The 16,931-nt window shown below is 33.5% G+C and overlaps 1 protein-coding gene across 6 annotated transcripts in view; it reads right to left on the bottom strand.

Annotated features, from left to right (window-relative positions):
• The window catches only part of LOC139963267 (iron-sulfur clusters transporter ABCB7, mitochondrial-like), a 23,972-nt gene continuing 7,041 nt past the window's right edge, over positions 1–16,931 (bottom strand). Inside the window, exons 8-16 of one of the 6 annotated variants that reach the window (XM_071963914.1) lie at positions 16,558–16,732; positions 16,166–16,323; positions 15,578–15,741; positions 14,658–14,787; positions 11,743–11,914; positions 9,059–9,162; positions 6,782–8,202; positions 6,376–6,396; positions 1–4,433 (exon numbers count right to left, since the gene is read on the bottom strand). In XM_071963914.1, coding sequence (XP_071820015.1) covers positions 7,945–8,202; positions 9,059–9,162; positions 11,743–11,914; positions 14,658–14,787; positions 15,578–15,741; positions 16,166–16,323; positions 16,558–16,732 — 1,161 coding nt within the window. In that variant the 3' untranslated portion in view covers positions 1–4,433; positions 6,376–6,396; positions 6,782–7,944. Of the gene's footprint in view, positions 6,177–6,375; positions 8,203–9,058; positions 9,163–11,742; positions 11,915–14,657; positions 14,788–15,577; positions 15,742–16,165; positions 16,324–16,557; positions 16,733–16,931 lie in introns of those variants that run through there. The other 5 variants (XM_071963913.1, XM_071963912.1, XM_071963911.1 and 2 more) reach the window with 5 other exon arrangements.

Below are 16,931 nucleotides of genomic sequence, written 5' to 3' on the forward strand. Positions count from 1 at the left end.
TCTCATTAGGCTACTATTCATAAATGTTGGTCCTCCATCTTTTCTCATCAAACTGCAATATGATGGTATAGGTAAATACATTACAGTTAACAGGGCCTGATGGTTTGGTTCGGATCTTCAAAGCTGGACCGTCTTTGAAGATGATCCTGTGGGAATCGAATTGTCAGTCCCTGTAATGTTTACATGCCGCCTCAAGTGATCAGTAAATTGCATAAACACTCCTTAATGATGACAATACGTACAGTCATTTCCTAGAAACTACAGTGTTTATTGTGACTGAAATCTCCTCTACAGCTGTTATAGAGGTATCACTCATTGCCTATTACTTAGTCATTGAAATGTGAAACCAGAAATGACTTGCTGAAACCTTGATGATGTCATTATGACCTAATCAAACACTGTTCTCTTGAGCTACTCTCCAACAGAAATAGGTAAACCTTTAGTTTAACCCTTTAGAATTGACTGCCTCTGTAGTCTGTAAGGGAATTGCTATCTTGTCAGATTTACATAGACCAGTGTTTCTTAAGAAAAACAATTGATACAATATACTTTTGCACCAAGTTTTTACCAGATTTGGATGAGTGTGGATAATTTGGTTGTTTATGCTGCCCTACAGCTTCATCAGGTTAATCAATATTGATGTAAACTAACACATGTGCTGAGAGAATACCACAAACCTCCAACAAATTGTTTACCTTTTCCATACTCTTACTAAACTACAACAATGTCTAGCTTTGAAAGTAATGTTGCTATAATTCTGTTACAACCAAATAAGTTTACGTTGACCACTCTCTCAACAGAAGACTTTACATGAATGAAACAATATCCAAAGTTAAACTTAAAGGATGGGATATTTTAAATATTCACAGTATTTCTAATATTTTAATAAAGAAACTTGAGTTATAGGTTGAAACAAGGAAATTCACAGGATTATAACATAAACGGATGAAATATCAAATTTAATGAAAATGATACAAGGATCAGTATTATAATGTTAAAGCACATATATCTAATTATGATTATTGATTATTACTGGAATAACATTCTACTAGCTAGCATACAGGATGGCTGTCAACGAGGCAGTGAAAACTGCATTGCATATGTAATGAGAAAGATGAAAATTCCAATCATAACAAACCTCTCCTAAATTCCCAACTTGTACTTGTTAGTTAGTTAGTTGTACAATGCTATTAGAATTAATTTTAATGTTAGATATGGCTGCAAAAATGCCATGGGCTGACATGAAAATGTGTCTTTTCTTTCCTGACAAACAGTTAACTGACCCTCAAGAGCTACCAAATTCTGAAGAAAGTAACAGTCAATGTGCATGTTAGCCAAGTGCATTTGGATTTGGAAAAAGTTCTGAGGAAAATAAAATGCATCCAAAGTTCTGGACCCAAACATGACTTTGCTAATACTGTTGGAAAAGAAGATGGACTTCTTGGAAAGACTTGACAGAAGCAATGACACTACGTTAGGCTATCAGCATGGAAACAGAATGACAAAGCTTGGACAAGAATGAACAGTATTGGAACTCTAGGATACAGTTTTAACATATGTTTCAAATATTTCTATCAACTGTAAAACAATATGTTATAAACTTCTTTTTAATGTTAGGATACCTTGACGCCCCCCCCCCTCCATCTTTTCTCCTACTGTTCATTCTCTCCTCTGTTTCATTTTCTTGACTCATCATAAAATAAATGTTCAAATCCACACAAGATAGCCCACATTAGCTCAATGTTAAAGGGTACAAGAAATTACCTAAGGGTTCTAACGTAAAAAACCAATCCTAGTAAATATCGATAGCGTTTCTTTAAAATAATAAATACATAAAAATAACTCTTAAATTGTTAAGAAGTGTACCTGGTAGATGTTTGTTCCTGAATAGTAGCATATCAATATCAAATGTATTACATTTGCAGCTGTTGAAGAGTAATGTGATTTTTAATAGTTTACTCTGAATAAATATGACCAAAGTACAAAGTAAACATGCAAGAAGAGACATAAACCTACAACTCAGAGATTACTAACGTCTAATATTTCAGTGAAATCAAAGAACGAAAACATGTTCAATTTCTTTTCCAAAAAACTTTCTGCTTTGATGGAAATGGCCAATGACATAAAGAGTTGATTCCTTTTTAATAGACAAGAAATAATACTATACTTTTTTATACATCCCCATCTGAATATCTTGTTCATAACTTTTAAGTTATGGTTTCTTCAAAGCTAACTATTTTTTTTTTGGGGGGGGGGGGGGGTTAAACCAATCCCTATTAAATGAAAATTAAAACTTGATTGGTTGTAATGACATCAAGGCAAATTGTCTACAATAACATATGTTTCCTTTCATATTCTCCTTATTAATTTGCCCTTGCACAGGGTTAACGATATGTCTGAGTTCCCCTGCAGATGTCCTCTCTCTTACCAGAGCGTTACTGTGCATTCAAAACTATTCCAAAACATGTCTGGAGTTCAGACAATGTTTTACCACACTGAATTGGTCATTACTGTGGGAACTATTAAATTGACAGTGTGTGCTAGGCTGAGCTTTTTATGAAGGTAACCTTCAAAACCACCTTTTTTTCCACAAAACAGGGAACACCTCAATAAGGCCCCTGTCCTTACCTATGACAATATGTCAGATAAAATATGGTTGCCCCATCTTGTTCCCAGATGGATAAACAATTTGCCCATGATGTGTTGAACAAAACCAGAGATTTTGCAGCAGGGTTGGCTGATTAAAATCATGGTGATTTAAATCACTGATTTCAAATCGTGATGTAAGCAATTGATTTTTAAAAAAAAATCACTGATTTAAACACTTTTTTTTTTCTTTCATGTTTTAACTTGTTATTCAATTTGTTTTGTGATTTACTACTGTAAGCAATGCTTCTGTACTTTAGTATTTATTTAGCATATAGCACTTGTAACATTCAGTGTGTAGAATAAGTTAGTCATCTTACACTTGTAAATTAAAGTTTCCAAGGGTGTTTCCAGCTAAAGTTATCAAATGAAGACAAAGCTTAAAATGTGTTTGTCTTAAATTTTTAAGATACTGTAAGACCCAGAAGTTAGTGTGTGGATCAACCCCAGAGAATAAAGTATAAAGGACATGTATAAAACCATTGGCAACGTTACCACTATAATGCAAACTTGAAGGTGTATTGTACAGCCAATATATATATATACTTCAAGTATACTGTACTTCAAAGTTTAAGGGTCCTTCCTCATGTTCATGGCTTTAAATCATAACACAAGCTGAGCAGCTTTATGAGTTCCAAGGCGGTTTCTGGGCTAAGGGTGGAGCAGACCATAAGGTGGTTGAATTTTCTGCGGAATAGCTTGTACGTTTATGTACACTATAGTATGAGATACATTCAGGTGACAGGTGTGCACATGTGTATCAGTGAGGTCAATATCTTATTTGTATGGAGAGCAAAATTTAATTTAAAGCAAACAGGAAGTCAAGCAGACATCCTATTGTTGTAAATATATATAAATAGTAGATCATATTTTGTAACAAGATAGTGAAAGTACTTAACAAGAATAATGTATTTGTTGTATACTCTAGAATATCTAGTGGGTTGGCTATATATATTTAAACAAAAGTGTAATAAAAATATGGAAAATCATAAGATGTTTTCTTTCTCCAGGTGGCATAATGAATCCTGTATGCTCATACCATTCATGGTAGTCATTTAGAGATTCATAACCGCCTCAAACTAAGTTACCTTGATATTTGCATTCATCAAAAACATGTATTAATAAAAAAAAAATGTGATTTAAATAAATACAAAAAAAAATCGATAAATACAAAAAATCGATTAAAAAATAAAATAAATCGCCAACCCTGTTTTGCATCTGACTAAAAACAATGACGATGTCAGTCACTTGTCTGTTGTCAGATACAGTCCGTTCATGTAATTAAGTAAAAGAGTGCAAATACTCATACCTCTATCACAAATACTCATACCTCTATCACAAGTACTCATAACTTTATCACAAATACTCATAACTCTATCACAAATACTCATAACTCTATCACAAATACTCATAACTCTATCACACACACCCACACCTCTATCACAAACACTCATAACTCTTTCACAAATACTCATACCTCTATCACAAATACTCATAACTCTATCACAAATACTCATAACTCTATCACAATTACTCATACCTCTATCACAAATACTCATAATTCTATCACAAATACTCTCTATCACAAATACTCATAACTCTATCACACACACCCACACCTCTATCACAAATACTCCTAACTCTTTCACAAATACTCATAACTCTATCACAAATACTCATAATTCTATCACAAATACTCATACCTCTATCATTAATACTCGTAACTATATCACAAATACTCATACCTCTATCACAAATACTCATTACTCTATCACAAATACTCATGCCTCAATCACAAATACTCATACCTCTATCACAAATACTCATAACTCGAACACAAATACTCATAACTCTATCACACACACCCACACCTCTATCACAAACACTCATAACTCTTTCACAAATACTCATACCTCTATCACAAATACTCATAACTCTATCACAAATACTCATAACTCTATCACAATTACTCATACCTCTATCACAAATACTCATAATTCTATCACAAATACTCTCTATCACAAATACTCATAACTCTATCACACACACCCACACCTCTATCACAAATACTCCTAACTCTTTCACAAATACTCATACCTCTATCACAAATACTCATAATTCTATCACAATTACTCATACCTCTATCACAAATACTCATAACTCTATCATTAATACTCGTAACTATATCACAAATACTCATACCTCTATCACAAATACTCATAATTCTATCACAAATACTCATAACTCTATCACACACACCCATACCTCTATCAAAAATACTCCTAACTCTTTCATAAATACTCATACCTCTATCACAAATACTCATAATTCTATCACAATTACTCATACCTCTATCACAAATACTCAAAACTCTATCATTAATACTCGTAACTATATCACAAATACTCATAACTCTATCACAAATACTCATTACTCTATCACAAATACTCATGCCTTTATCACAAATACTCATAACTTTATATCACAAATTCTCATTACATGCTATTCAGGGATTAAATACTCATACCTCTATCACAAATACTCAAAACTCTATCACAAATACTCATAACTCTATCACAATTACTCATACCTCTATCACAAAAATGCATAACTCTATCACAAATACTCATAACTCTATCATTAATACTCGTAACTATATCACAAATACTCATACCTCTATCACAAATACTCATAACTCTATCACAAATACTCATAACTCTATCACAAATACTCATAACTCTATCACACACACCCACACCTCTATCACAAACACTCATAACTCTTTCACAAATACTCATACCTCTATCACAAATACTCATAACTCTATCACAAATACTCATAACTCTATCACAATTACTCATACCTCTATCACAAATACTCATACCTCTATCACAAGTACTCATAACTTTATCACAAATACTCATAACTCTATCACAAATACTCATAACTCTATCACAAATACTCATAACTCTATCACACACACCCACACCTCTATCACAAACACTCATAACTCTTTCACAAATACTCATACCTCTATCACAAATACTCATAACTCTATCACAAATACTCATAACTCTATCACAATTACTCATACCTCTATCACAAATACTCATAATTCTATCACAAATACTCTCTATCACAAATACTCATAACTCTATCACACACACCCACACCTCTATCACAAATACTCCTAACTCTTTCACAAATACTCATACCTCTATCACTAATACTCATAACTCTATCATTAATACTCGTAACTATATCACAAATACTCATACCTCTATCACAAATACTCATAACTCTATCACAAATACTCATAACTCTATCACACACACCCATACCTCTATCAAAAATACTCCTAACTCTTTCATAAATACTCATACCTCTATCACAAATACTCATAATTCTATCACAATTACTCATACCTCTATCACAAATACTCAAAACTCTATCATTAATACTCGTAACTATATCACAAATACTCATAATTCTATCACAAATACTCATTACTCTATCACAAATACTCATGCCTTTATCACAAATACTCATAACCTTATATCACAAATTCTCATTACATGCTATTCAGGGATTAAATACTCATACCTCTATCACAAATACTCAAAACTCTATCACAAATACTCATAACTCTATCACAATTACTCATACCTCTATCACAAAAATGCATAACTCTATCACAAATACTCATAACTCTATCATTAATACTTGTACCTCTATCACAAATACTCATACCTCTATCACAAATACTCATAACTCTATCACAAATACTCATAACTCTATCACACACACCCATACCTCTATCACAAATACTCATACTCTATCACAAAAATGCATAACTCTATCACAAATACTCATAACTCTATCATTAATACTCGTAACTATATCACAAATACTCATACCTCTATCACAAATACTCATTACTCTATCACAAATACTCATGCCTCTATCACAAATACTCATACCTCTATCACAAATACTCATAACTCTATCACAAATACTCATAACTTTATCACAAATACTCATAACTCTATCACAAATACTCATGCCTCTATCACAAATACTCAAAACTCTATCACAAATTCCCATTACATGCTATCCAGGGATTAAATACTCATACCTCTATCACAAATACTCATACCTCTATCACAAATACTGATAACTCTATCACAAATTCCCATTACATGCTATCCAGGGATTAAATACTCATATCTCTTTCACAAATACTTATACCTTTATCACAAATTCCATTAACAAGCAATCTAGGGATTAAATTTACTTCATGATGCAGTCCTACAGACCTCAATCATACACAATTTGACAATTCTTCAACAGCCATATTGAGTAAAGTTTGTAGTTTTAAAAAGTAGTATACAGTAGTAGCTAAAAGTAAAATTGAACTGAGGGAGCACTACAATCAAATCTTTGTATGTGTGTAGATCTGTCATAACATCTTTGTATGTGTGTAGATCTGTCATAACATCTTTGTATACAGTGTGTAGAGTCATAACATCTTTGTATACAGTGTGTAGATCTGTCATAACAACACTTAAACTAATCAGAAATCTGTGTATACAGTGTGTAGATCTGTCATAACAACACTTAAACTAATCAGAAATCTGTGTATACAGTGTGTAGATCTGTCATAACAACACTTAAACTAATCAGAAATCTGTGTATACAGTGTGTAGATCTGTCATAACAACACTTAAACTAATCAGAAATCTGTGTATACAGTGTGTAGATCTGTCATAACAACACTTAAACTAATCAGAAATCTTTGTATACAGTGTGTAGATCTGTCATAACAACACTTAAACTAATCAGAAATCTGTGTATACAGTGTGTAGATCTGTCATAACAACACTTAAACTAATCAGAAATCTGTGTATACAGTGTGTAGATCTGTCATAACAACACTTAAACTAATCAGAAATCTTTGTATACAGTGTGTAGATCTGTCATAACAACACTTAAACTAATCAAATTGAAACAACTAGATTTTGAATTTGTTGGTTTATGTAGTAAATTTTGTAGATATCACAGGAGCAATGCAACCATTTCTAACCAGCTGTGTTAAATGCTAACAAACAAACTATACTGCACTGACATTTGTCAAAATATTTCAATTTATTCATCTACTATAAGATTGTATGAGATAAAAATATACAAAAAATGACATTTCCAGCAAAACAAATACATCTCCCAACCAACAATGGTTTAAGTCGGAAAACTTATATTAGTTGACAAACTTTTAGGAAATTTTACTTTTTACTGCAAATTTCACCTACTCATCTCCTCACTATTCTCATTATTCCCATCATGCATCTGTTCTGTTTCTGCTGCTCTGTTCTGATTGGCCCAAAGCTCGGAGTAATAGCCATTTGGATTGCTTAGCAGTGAATGATGGGTACCCCTATCGACCACACGACCGTGTTTTAATACCAGAATTTCGTCTGCGTCTAATATCGTGGAAAGCCTGTGTGCTATGAAGAGAGACGTTCTTCCTGTCGATATCTGTTTCATGGAGTTCAAAATATTCTGTGAAAAAGAAAAGGAAAAAAAAGAAAATCATCAGAGTAGAAAACAATTGTTATAGAATAAGAGCAAAATGTTGAGAGTTATTCAGTGTCAACTGTACATCATTTTCAGCTGTGTTTTCATTGCTCAAATTCCAGTCCAATATTCTTTTCTCTCACTAACGATAATTAATTCTAACCCAAAAAATGAAAAGCTTACAATCATCACAAGAACATTGGTTGGATTATTCTTTTCATTGTTCATTTTTGTCTGTTTTTAGGGGGAGTGGGAGGAGATGGAGGGGGGAGGCTGTCATCAAATGGGATGTAACATTTTACGTTTCTGTCATAGTAAATAAAACTTCAAAGAAGATGGACAAACTGGTACTCCATTCATAATTAATGGGATACAAGTGATGCAAAGTTTGATAGTATCAAAATTCAATGGCAACTGTCCTTGCTCAGTCAATGTCACCACAAAACTATGTGAACACAGAATCTTGTCACAAAATTAAGATCACCAAGCAAATGGATATTCCAAAACTGTCCCAGAAGTTCCCAAAGGGTGTGCATGTATAGAAAACTAAGTGGCTATTTAAACTTATCTGACAGGTTTATTAATACGGTACATATTGTCCCTTTAATACATTTTACTCCATTCTCATCCTCCAACAAGCCCTGCTTAAATCTTCCACATCCTCTCCTAACCGTGGAGAACTGTATTTCTTTTATTCATAAAGAAAACTGAAGATGGAAGGATGTATATATACACACACACACATATATCTATACTTTACTGTTTTTTTCTTGGGCAGGGGGAGGGGGGGGTGAGGGATGTTAACCTCTCTCTATACCTATAGTTCTGCATGGGAACAAACCTGCTCTGTTATTGAATCCAGAGATGATGTTGCCTCATCATACAAAATAATTGGAGGGTTTTTGAGGATGGTCCTTGCAATGGCAACCCTTTGTTTCTCACCACCTGTTTTGAAATAAGGCAATTGTTACTAAGATATATAATAGAAAGAATATTTCATTAAGATTACAGCCATTAGGATAAACCGAAGCCAGAAAGGAATTCATAAGTTAATATACGTAACAACAGTTGACTATTATGTTTGAACGCCAGCCTAACATTGAAGGGTGGGTACAAGCTTGTACTAACATAGTAACAGTTTGAGTGTCAACACAAGAATGACAAACCGTAGAGAGAGAGAGAGCATTGGTCGCTTGTCCCTAGCAACGGTGCATTGTGGAGATTTTAATGCAAATATTATGATTATACACAGTAGACTGAGCAAACCACTACTTATCCCTACAACAAGAGAAAGCATGTTATTTTTTGTATGATGTTTAGCATGAGAATATTACCAGTACCAGCTGTATCACTATAGTAAGAACAAATAAAAGTCATACATATTTTAATACTAGAATCACACATCAGACCTGAATTATCTTCAGAACATTTCTTGAGAATATTCTGCTGTTCTTTCTACTTCTAAAGATGGAATGATATTAGAGATTTCTTTCATTAATTTATTTCCAAGACAACACATCAATTAAGATACTGAAAATAGCTACAATTGTTTGTAGCACATGCACTCAGGAAGGTGGTGCCAATGGTGGGGGAATATGTCCCCCCGATTAAAAAAAAAGTTCCTTTTCCCACTTTTACAATGAAAAGGTGCCTTTTTGTTTAAAAGAAAACTAAAGTTGAAATTAATAAGTGTCCAGTTGATGCAATATAAGTACACTTAAACAGTGCTCTTTTTTTACAAAAACAACCAAAGACTGAAATTTGTGGTACGGGATGCACAGAAGATACTTCTTGACACTTCCTTCTGTGCACACGACCAAACCATGGACACCAAAATATGTCATCACTGTAAGATTCCTTATTGATGTGATGACCCCCGCAAAGGTCTCTTATATACTTCAATGTTTGATCATAGCAATTTTCCTTTGATACTGTAGGCCTTTTCTGAACATTTATTTTACAGAGATACATACATATATGTATGTATATATATATGTATATATATATATATATATATATATATATATATATATATATATATATATATATATATGTATATATATATATATATATTTATATATATATATATATATATATATATATATATTATTAGAGAAAACCAGAGAAATAAGATATGACTCATAATTGACAAATAAGGAGTAAGTTTTAGAAAAGATATTGGAATTTTCCAATTTTGGGACCTTCGTCAGCAATACAAGATGTAACACAATGAAAGTCTGACACTAGATAAGTGTAATGGCCCTGGAAATACCCTGTCTAATTAAGTGAAGGGGGTATCCGACGTTCAAGAAATAACCAGCTAGATAAGAAATACACTTATCTAGCGTCATACTTTCATTGTGTTACATTTTGTACATTTCATGCGATCGCCAAGTATTGCTGACGAAGGTCCCAGGGCGACCGAAAATTCCAATATATTATCTAAAACTTACACCTAATTTGTCAATTATGAGTCATATTTTATTTCTCTGGTTTTCTCTAATAATATTTTCTTTTGGAGTAAACGTGGATTTTCGTTATATTATATATATATATATATATATATATATATATATATATATATATATATGTGTTTAGACTAGTTGAGACTCAGAGTTTCACGCGTTGAGCGATCTTCAGACAACTCTGTTGTTGTAGTTGTCTGAAGACCGCTCAACGCGTGAGACTCTAAGTAACAACTACTAGTGTTCCACTAGTCTCAAAATATTTCGCTCTGTCCACCGGACATAGAGCACTCTGCGCCAAGATAGACGCCAACCAACCAACTTTATATATATAACTATATATATATATATATATATATATATACATTATGTCACCAAAAACAGAACTAGTATTGTTCGATACAGGTGACAAAAGCCTACAATGGAATTACGACCTTCCTTATATGTATATATATATATATATATATATATATATATACATATATATATATATATATATATATATATATATACATATATATATATATATATATATAGTTATATATATATATATATATATATATATATATTTATATATATATATATATATATATATATATATATATATATAGTTATATATATAAAGTTGGTTGTTAGGAATCACAAATGATTTCGAGTTGGTTAGCATCATGTTTGATCTCTAGAGTAAGGCAAAATATGTCACCAAAAACAGAACTAGCATTGTTCGATACAGGTGACAAACGCTTACAGTGGAATTACGACCTTCCTTACCGGTTTCGAACCTCTGGACATACAATCAGCGTCCATGTCCTAGTTGGTTAGGGTGTCCGCGTACAAAGCGGGAGGCCCGCGTTCGAATCCCGGTGGAGGCTGGAAGTTTTTTCACTGTTCTTGATTTTCCAACTCATTACGATTTCAATAATATATATATATATTTATATACTTCTATATATTTGTAAAGGCCATGGAGCATTGCCTTCAATAGCTGCATAAAGCCAAGCCCCTCCTCCTACCACTCTCCCTGTTCATATTGTGTTTTTTCCAAATTTAGATATATCACCTGATAATTTCAATCCTCTTTCCCCGACTTCAGTATCGTATCCATCTGTCAAATTCGTAACTGATTTGTGAACATCAGCTATCATTGCAGCTTCGAAGACCTCCTCTGCAGTAGCATCCATCCTCCCATATTGTATATTATAGAATATTGTATTATGAAATAATACACAGTCCTACAAAGTGAAAGATATCATAATAATTATAAATCTTATCCGTTACCCTTTGAACACTAAGATGCTTTCAGGTGAATGCACAATCTCCTTTCCCCTTCCCTCCACCCCCCCCCCCCCCCCACAGCATTCCAGCCTGTGGTGGTTTCAGGTGAATGCACAATCTCCTTTCCCCTTCCCTCCACCCCCCCCCACAGCATTCCAGCCTGTGGTGGTTTCAGGTGAATGCACAATCTCCTTTCCCCTTCCCTCCACCCCCCCCCCCACAGCATTCCAGCCTGTGGTGGTTTCAGGGGAATGCACAATCTCCTTTCCCCTTCCCTCCACCTCCCCTTGTGATACAACCCTTATCAACTGTATAATAACTGATATAATTAACTACATCAGGAATGGGAAGTTTATGCAATCAACTAGATTAAAAACCATGGTATCATTTACTTCATACTGACTTGTGATACAACCCTTATCAACTGTATAATAACTGATATAATTAACTACATCAGGAATGGGAAGTTTATGCAATCAACTAGATTAACAACCATGGTATCATTTACTTCATACTGACTTGTGGTACAACCCTTATCAACTGTATAATAACTGATATAATTAACTACATCAGGAATGGGAAGTTTATGCAATCAACTAGATTAACAACCATGGTATCATTTACTTCATACTGACTTGTGGTACAACCCTTATCAACTGTATAATAACTGATATAATTAACTACATCAGGAATGGGAAGTTTATGCAATCAACTAGATTAACAACCATGGTATCATTTACTTCATACTGACTTGTGGTACAACCCTTATCAACTGTATAATAACTGATATAATTAACTACATCAGGAATGGGAAGTTTATGCAATCAACTAGGTTAACAACCATGGTATCATTTACTTCATACTGACTTGTGGTACAACCCTTATCAACTGTATAATAACTGATATAATTAACTACATCAGGAATGGGAAGTTTATGCAATCAACTAGATTAACAACCATGGTATCATTTACTTCATACTGACTTGTGGTACAACCCTTACCAAATGTATTATAACTGATATAATTAACTACATCAGGAATGGGAAGTTTATGCAATCAACTAGGTTAAAAACCATGGTATCATTTACTTCATACTGACTTGTGGTACAACCCTTATCAACTGTATAATAACTGATATAATTAACTACATCAGGAATGGGAAGTTTATGCAATCAACTAGATTAACAACCATGGTATCATTTACTTCATACTGACTTGTGGTACAACCCTTATCAATTGTATAATAACTGATATAATTAACTACATCAGGAATGGGAAGTTTATGCAATCAACTAGGTTAACAACCATGGTATCATTTACTTCATACTGACTTGTGGTACAACCCTTATCAACTGTATAATAACTGATATAATTAACTACATCAGGAATGGGAAGTTTATGCAATCAACTAGATTAACAACCATGGTATCATTTACTTCATACTGACTTGTGGTACAACCCTTACCAACTGTATTATAACTGATATAATTAACTACATCAGGAATGGGAAGTTTATGCAATCAACTAGATTAACAACCATGGTATCATTTACTTCATACTGACTTGTGGTACAACCCTTATCAACTGTATAATAACTGATATAATTAACTACATCAGGAATGGGAAGTTTATGCAATCAACTAGGTTAAAAACCATGGTATCATTTACTTCATACTGACTTGTGGTACAACCCTTATCAACTGTATAATAACTGATATAATTAACTACATCAGGAATGGGAAGTTTATGCAATCAACTAGATTAACAACCATGGTATCATTTACTTCATACTGACTTGTGGTACAACCCTTATCAACTGTATAATAACTGATATAATTAACTACATCAGGAATGGGAAGTTTATGCAATCAACTAGATTAACAACCATGGTATCATTTACTTCATACTGACTTGTGGTACAACCCTTACCAACTGTATTATAACTGATATAATTAACTACATCAGGAATGGGAAGTTTATGCAATCAACTAGATTAACAACCATGGTATCATTTACTTCATACTGACTTGTGGTACAACCCTTATCAACTGTATAATAACTGATATAATTAACTACATCAGGAATGGGAAGTTTATGCAATCAACTAGGTTAACAACCATGGTATCATTTACTTCATACTGACTTGTGGTACAACCCTTATCAACTGTATAATAACTGATATAATTAACTACATCAGGAATGGGAAGTTTATGCAATCAACTAGATTAACAACCATGGTATCATTTACTTCATACTGACTTGTGGTACAACCCTTACCAACTGTATTATAACTGATATAATTAACTACATCAGGAATGGGAAGTTTATGCAATCAACTAGATTAACAACCATGGTATCATTTACTTCATACTGACTTGTGGTACAACCCTTATCAACTGTATAATAACTGATATAATTAACTACATCAGGAATGGGAAGTTTATGCAATCAACTAGATTAACAACCATGGTATCATTTACTTCATACTGACTTGTGGTACAACCCTTATCAACTGTATAATAACTGATATAATTAACTACATCAGGAATGGGAAGTTTATGCAATCAACTAGGTTAACAACCATGGTATCATTTACTTCATACTGACTTGTGGTACAACCCTTATCAACTGTATAATAACTGATATAATTAACTACATCAGGAATGGGAAGTTTATGCATGCAGCTGCTTTTGTATTTACTTGTGGTACAACTCCTATGGATTGCCGTAGACTGTCCAAGGTGACATCTTGTATATCTTGACCATTAATTAGTATCTTCCCTTTAGTAGGATCAAAAAAACGGTAAAGTAATCGCACTATTGTTGACTTCCTGTGGACAAAAAAAAAAGAGGCTAAGTTAAAATGCTTTTGTGTAAAATACCTTAGCTTCCAGTGATATACTTGTAAGTTTGAAAGTTAATTGTACCTACAAGGAACTATAAAACAATGAATTAATGTTAATCTCCTGCATGTTTAAGATGGCATCACCATGGCATGTTTTATAGTAAACAGTCAATTAGAGAGAGACCATTTTATACTCCCTTTCACACCGGACCAAACCTATACTAAACATATTCAAACATGAATTTGAGATTGCAAATGAATAATTGTGACGCACCAGGTCGTTCTTTATCTGGTTTAAAAAAAATCACTTTTTTCTGCATTTAAATTGCTTTCATTTCAAGGACAAAGTTCTCATAATCAGTTGTGTTGTTGCCAAGTTTAATATATGAATATTAATATAGAAACCTACTGGCTAATACTTATAACGGCTTGCAAGTTGCCTTGTCAGCCTTAACAGCATGACCTTTATGACAACATCACACTATAAGCAGTCACGAAGAGATTTCAAAGTTCCTTGGTGTTGAATGTGAGAGCACCATACCAAAACAACTGGTAGCATTCATATCATAACAAGAGTTATTGTTTGCAACACACTTATTCACTAATAAGCTTAAAATACAGCAAGAGAGAATGAGTGTACAAAATGATGGTTGCAAAAGGAAGTGAACAACAAAAATGTTCTTGTACAGAGCAAAGTAAACAAAAGGAATCAAGATAGATAAAATGTACAACTCAGATAAACAAAATCTGGAATAATATGCAGCTGAAAATCATACCCTGAACCACTGCCGCCCACAATCGCTACTTTCTTCCCAGCTGGTATAGAGAAAGAGAGACCTTGGAAGAGATTTTGTTCAGGAGTGTAACCAAAACAAACATTCTCAAATGTGATAGCAGATTCCTGAGGAGTAATCTTAAGAGCCGGGGCACCAATTTTATCCTGTGGAGAAAACCAGTAAAAGATCATGATGAATACTACTATGAATATGCATAAACAGAAATAAGCATAAATATCAATATGTATAACAAGAATATGCATACATCTGAATGTGTACAAAAGAAAATCATGAATACATACTGCAACATCAGTTCTGCCATAAAGGTTACCAGCTTCATTGAAAATGCATGCCTTCCTTCCCGCCCGCCCCTCTCCCATCAACTCAAAACTCCTTTGTTATAAGTATGTGTGATAAGTCAAGCAGGTTTAAAGATCAACATGTTTCACCCTGTGGCTGAATTATTTTACAAACTTATTACCAATCATGAAGCTTTACCCCTGAGCATCTGACTGCTGTCGCAAGAAAGCATTTCCATCACCTCAAAATCGAATGAAAGCATCAGATTCCTCAGAACTTAAAACTTACCTGTACATCTGTTTCTACCTTCATGAGGTTAAACATTGTCCCCATGTCAATCAAAGACTGGCGTATTTCTCGATAGACTGACCCCAAAAAGTTAAGTGGGACAGAGAGCTGGAACAAAAGCCCATTCACCATTACCAGGTCACCAACGGTCATTTGTCCTGCAAAGTTACAATGTTAAATTTTAGGCATGGTCTCCATGTCCACCAATTGTCTTTTTCACAATATACTGCACCCAGAAAGTTTAGTACAACAGAAAAATAAGATTAAATTGACGTCTGAAAACTATATTCTGGTACTTTCGGACTCAGAAAAGTTATGCACTACGAGCCATGGCTCTTCGTAAATTGTGTAGGTTTTTTAAGTAAAATATGACAGCATAATGGTACACCTACCTGCCATGATACCTTTACTAGTGAGAACCATAAGAGTTGCCAGAGATGCACTGAATATAGCATTCTGGCCAAAGTTGAGGAGGGCTAAACTGGTCGCTGTCTTTAACGACGCATCTTCATATTCCTTTTGGACAGTATTGTATCTCTGTACTTCATACTTTTCATTGTTGAAATACTGAAAAAAAGAAAAAAAAAAAAGAAAAGAGTATCCAACAGTAGTATAGGACAAACATTTTGTTTCAAGGTTTTTCATTTGGCATGAGGTCAATATTTCAGGATTAGTTCAAGCTAATATTTGGGAGGTTTTGCCTAGCTATGAATTAAGGATCAAGGACAAGGCAACGTTTTTCGCGCAAATTGGAACTTGTCTTATG

Source organism: Apostichopus japonicus, chromosome 21, assembly GCF_037975245.1.
Source record: "Apostichopus japonicus isolate 1M-3 chromosome 21, ASM3797524v1, whole genome shotgun sequence".
NCBI lineage: Eukaryota > Metazoa > Echinodermata > Holothuroidea > Aspidochirotida > Stichopodidae > Apostichopus > Apostichopus japonicus.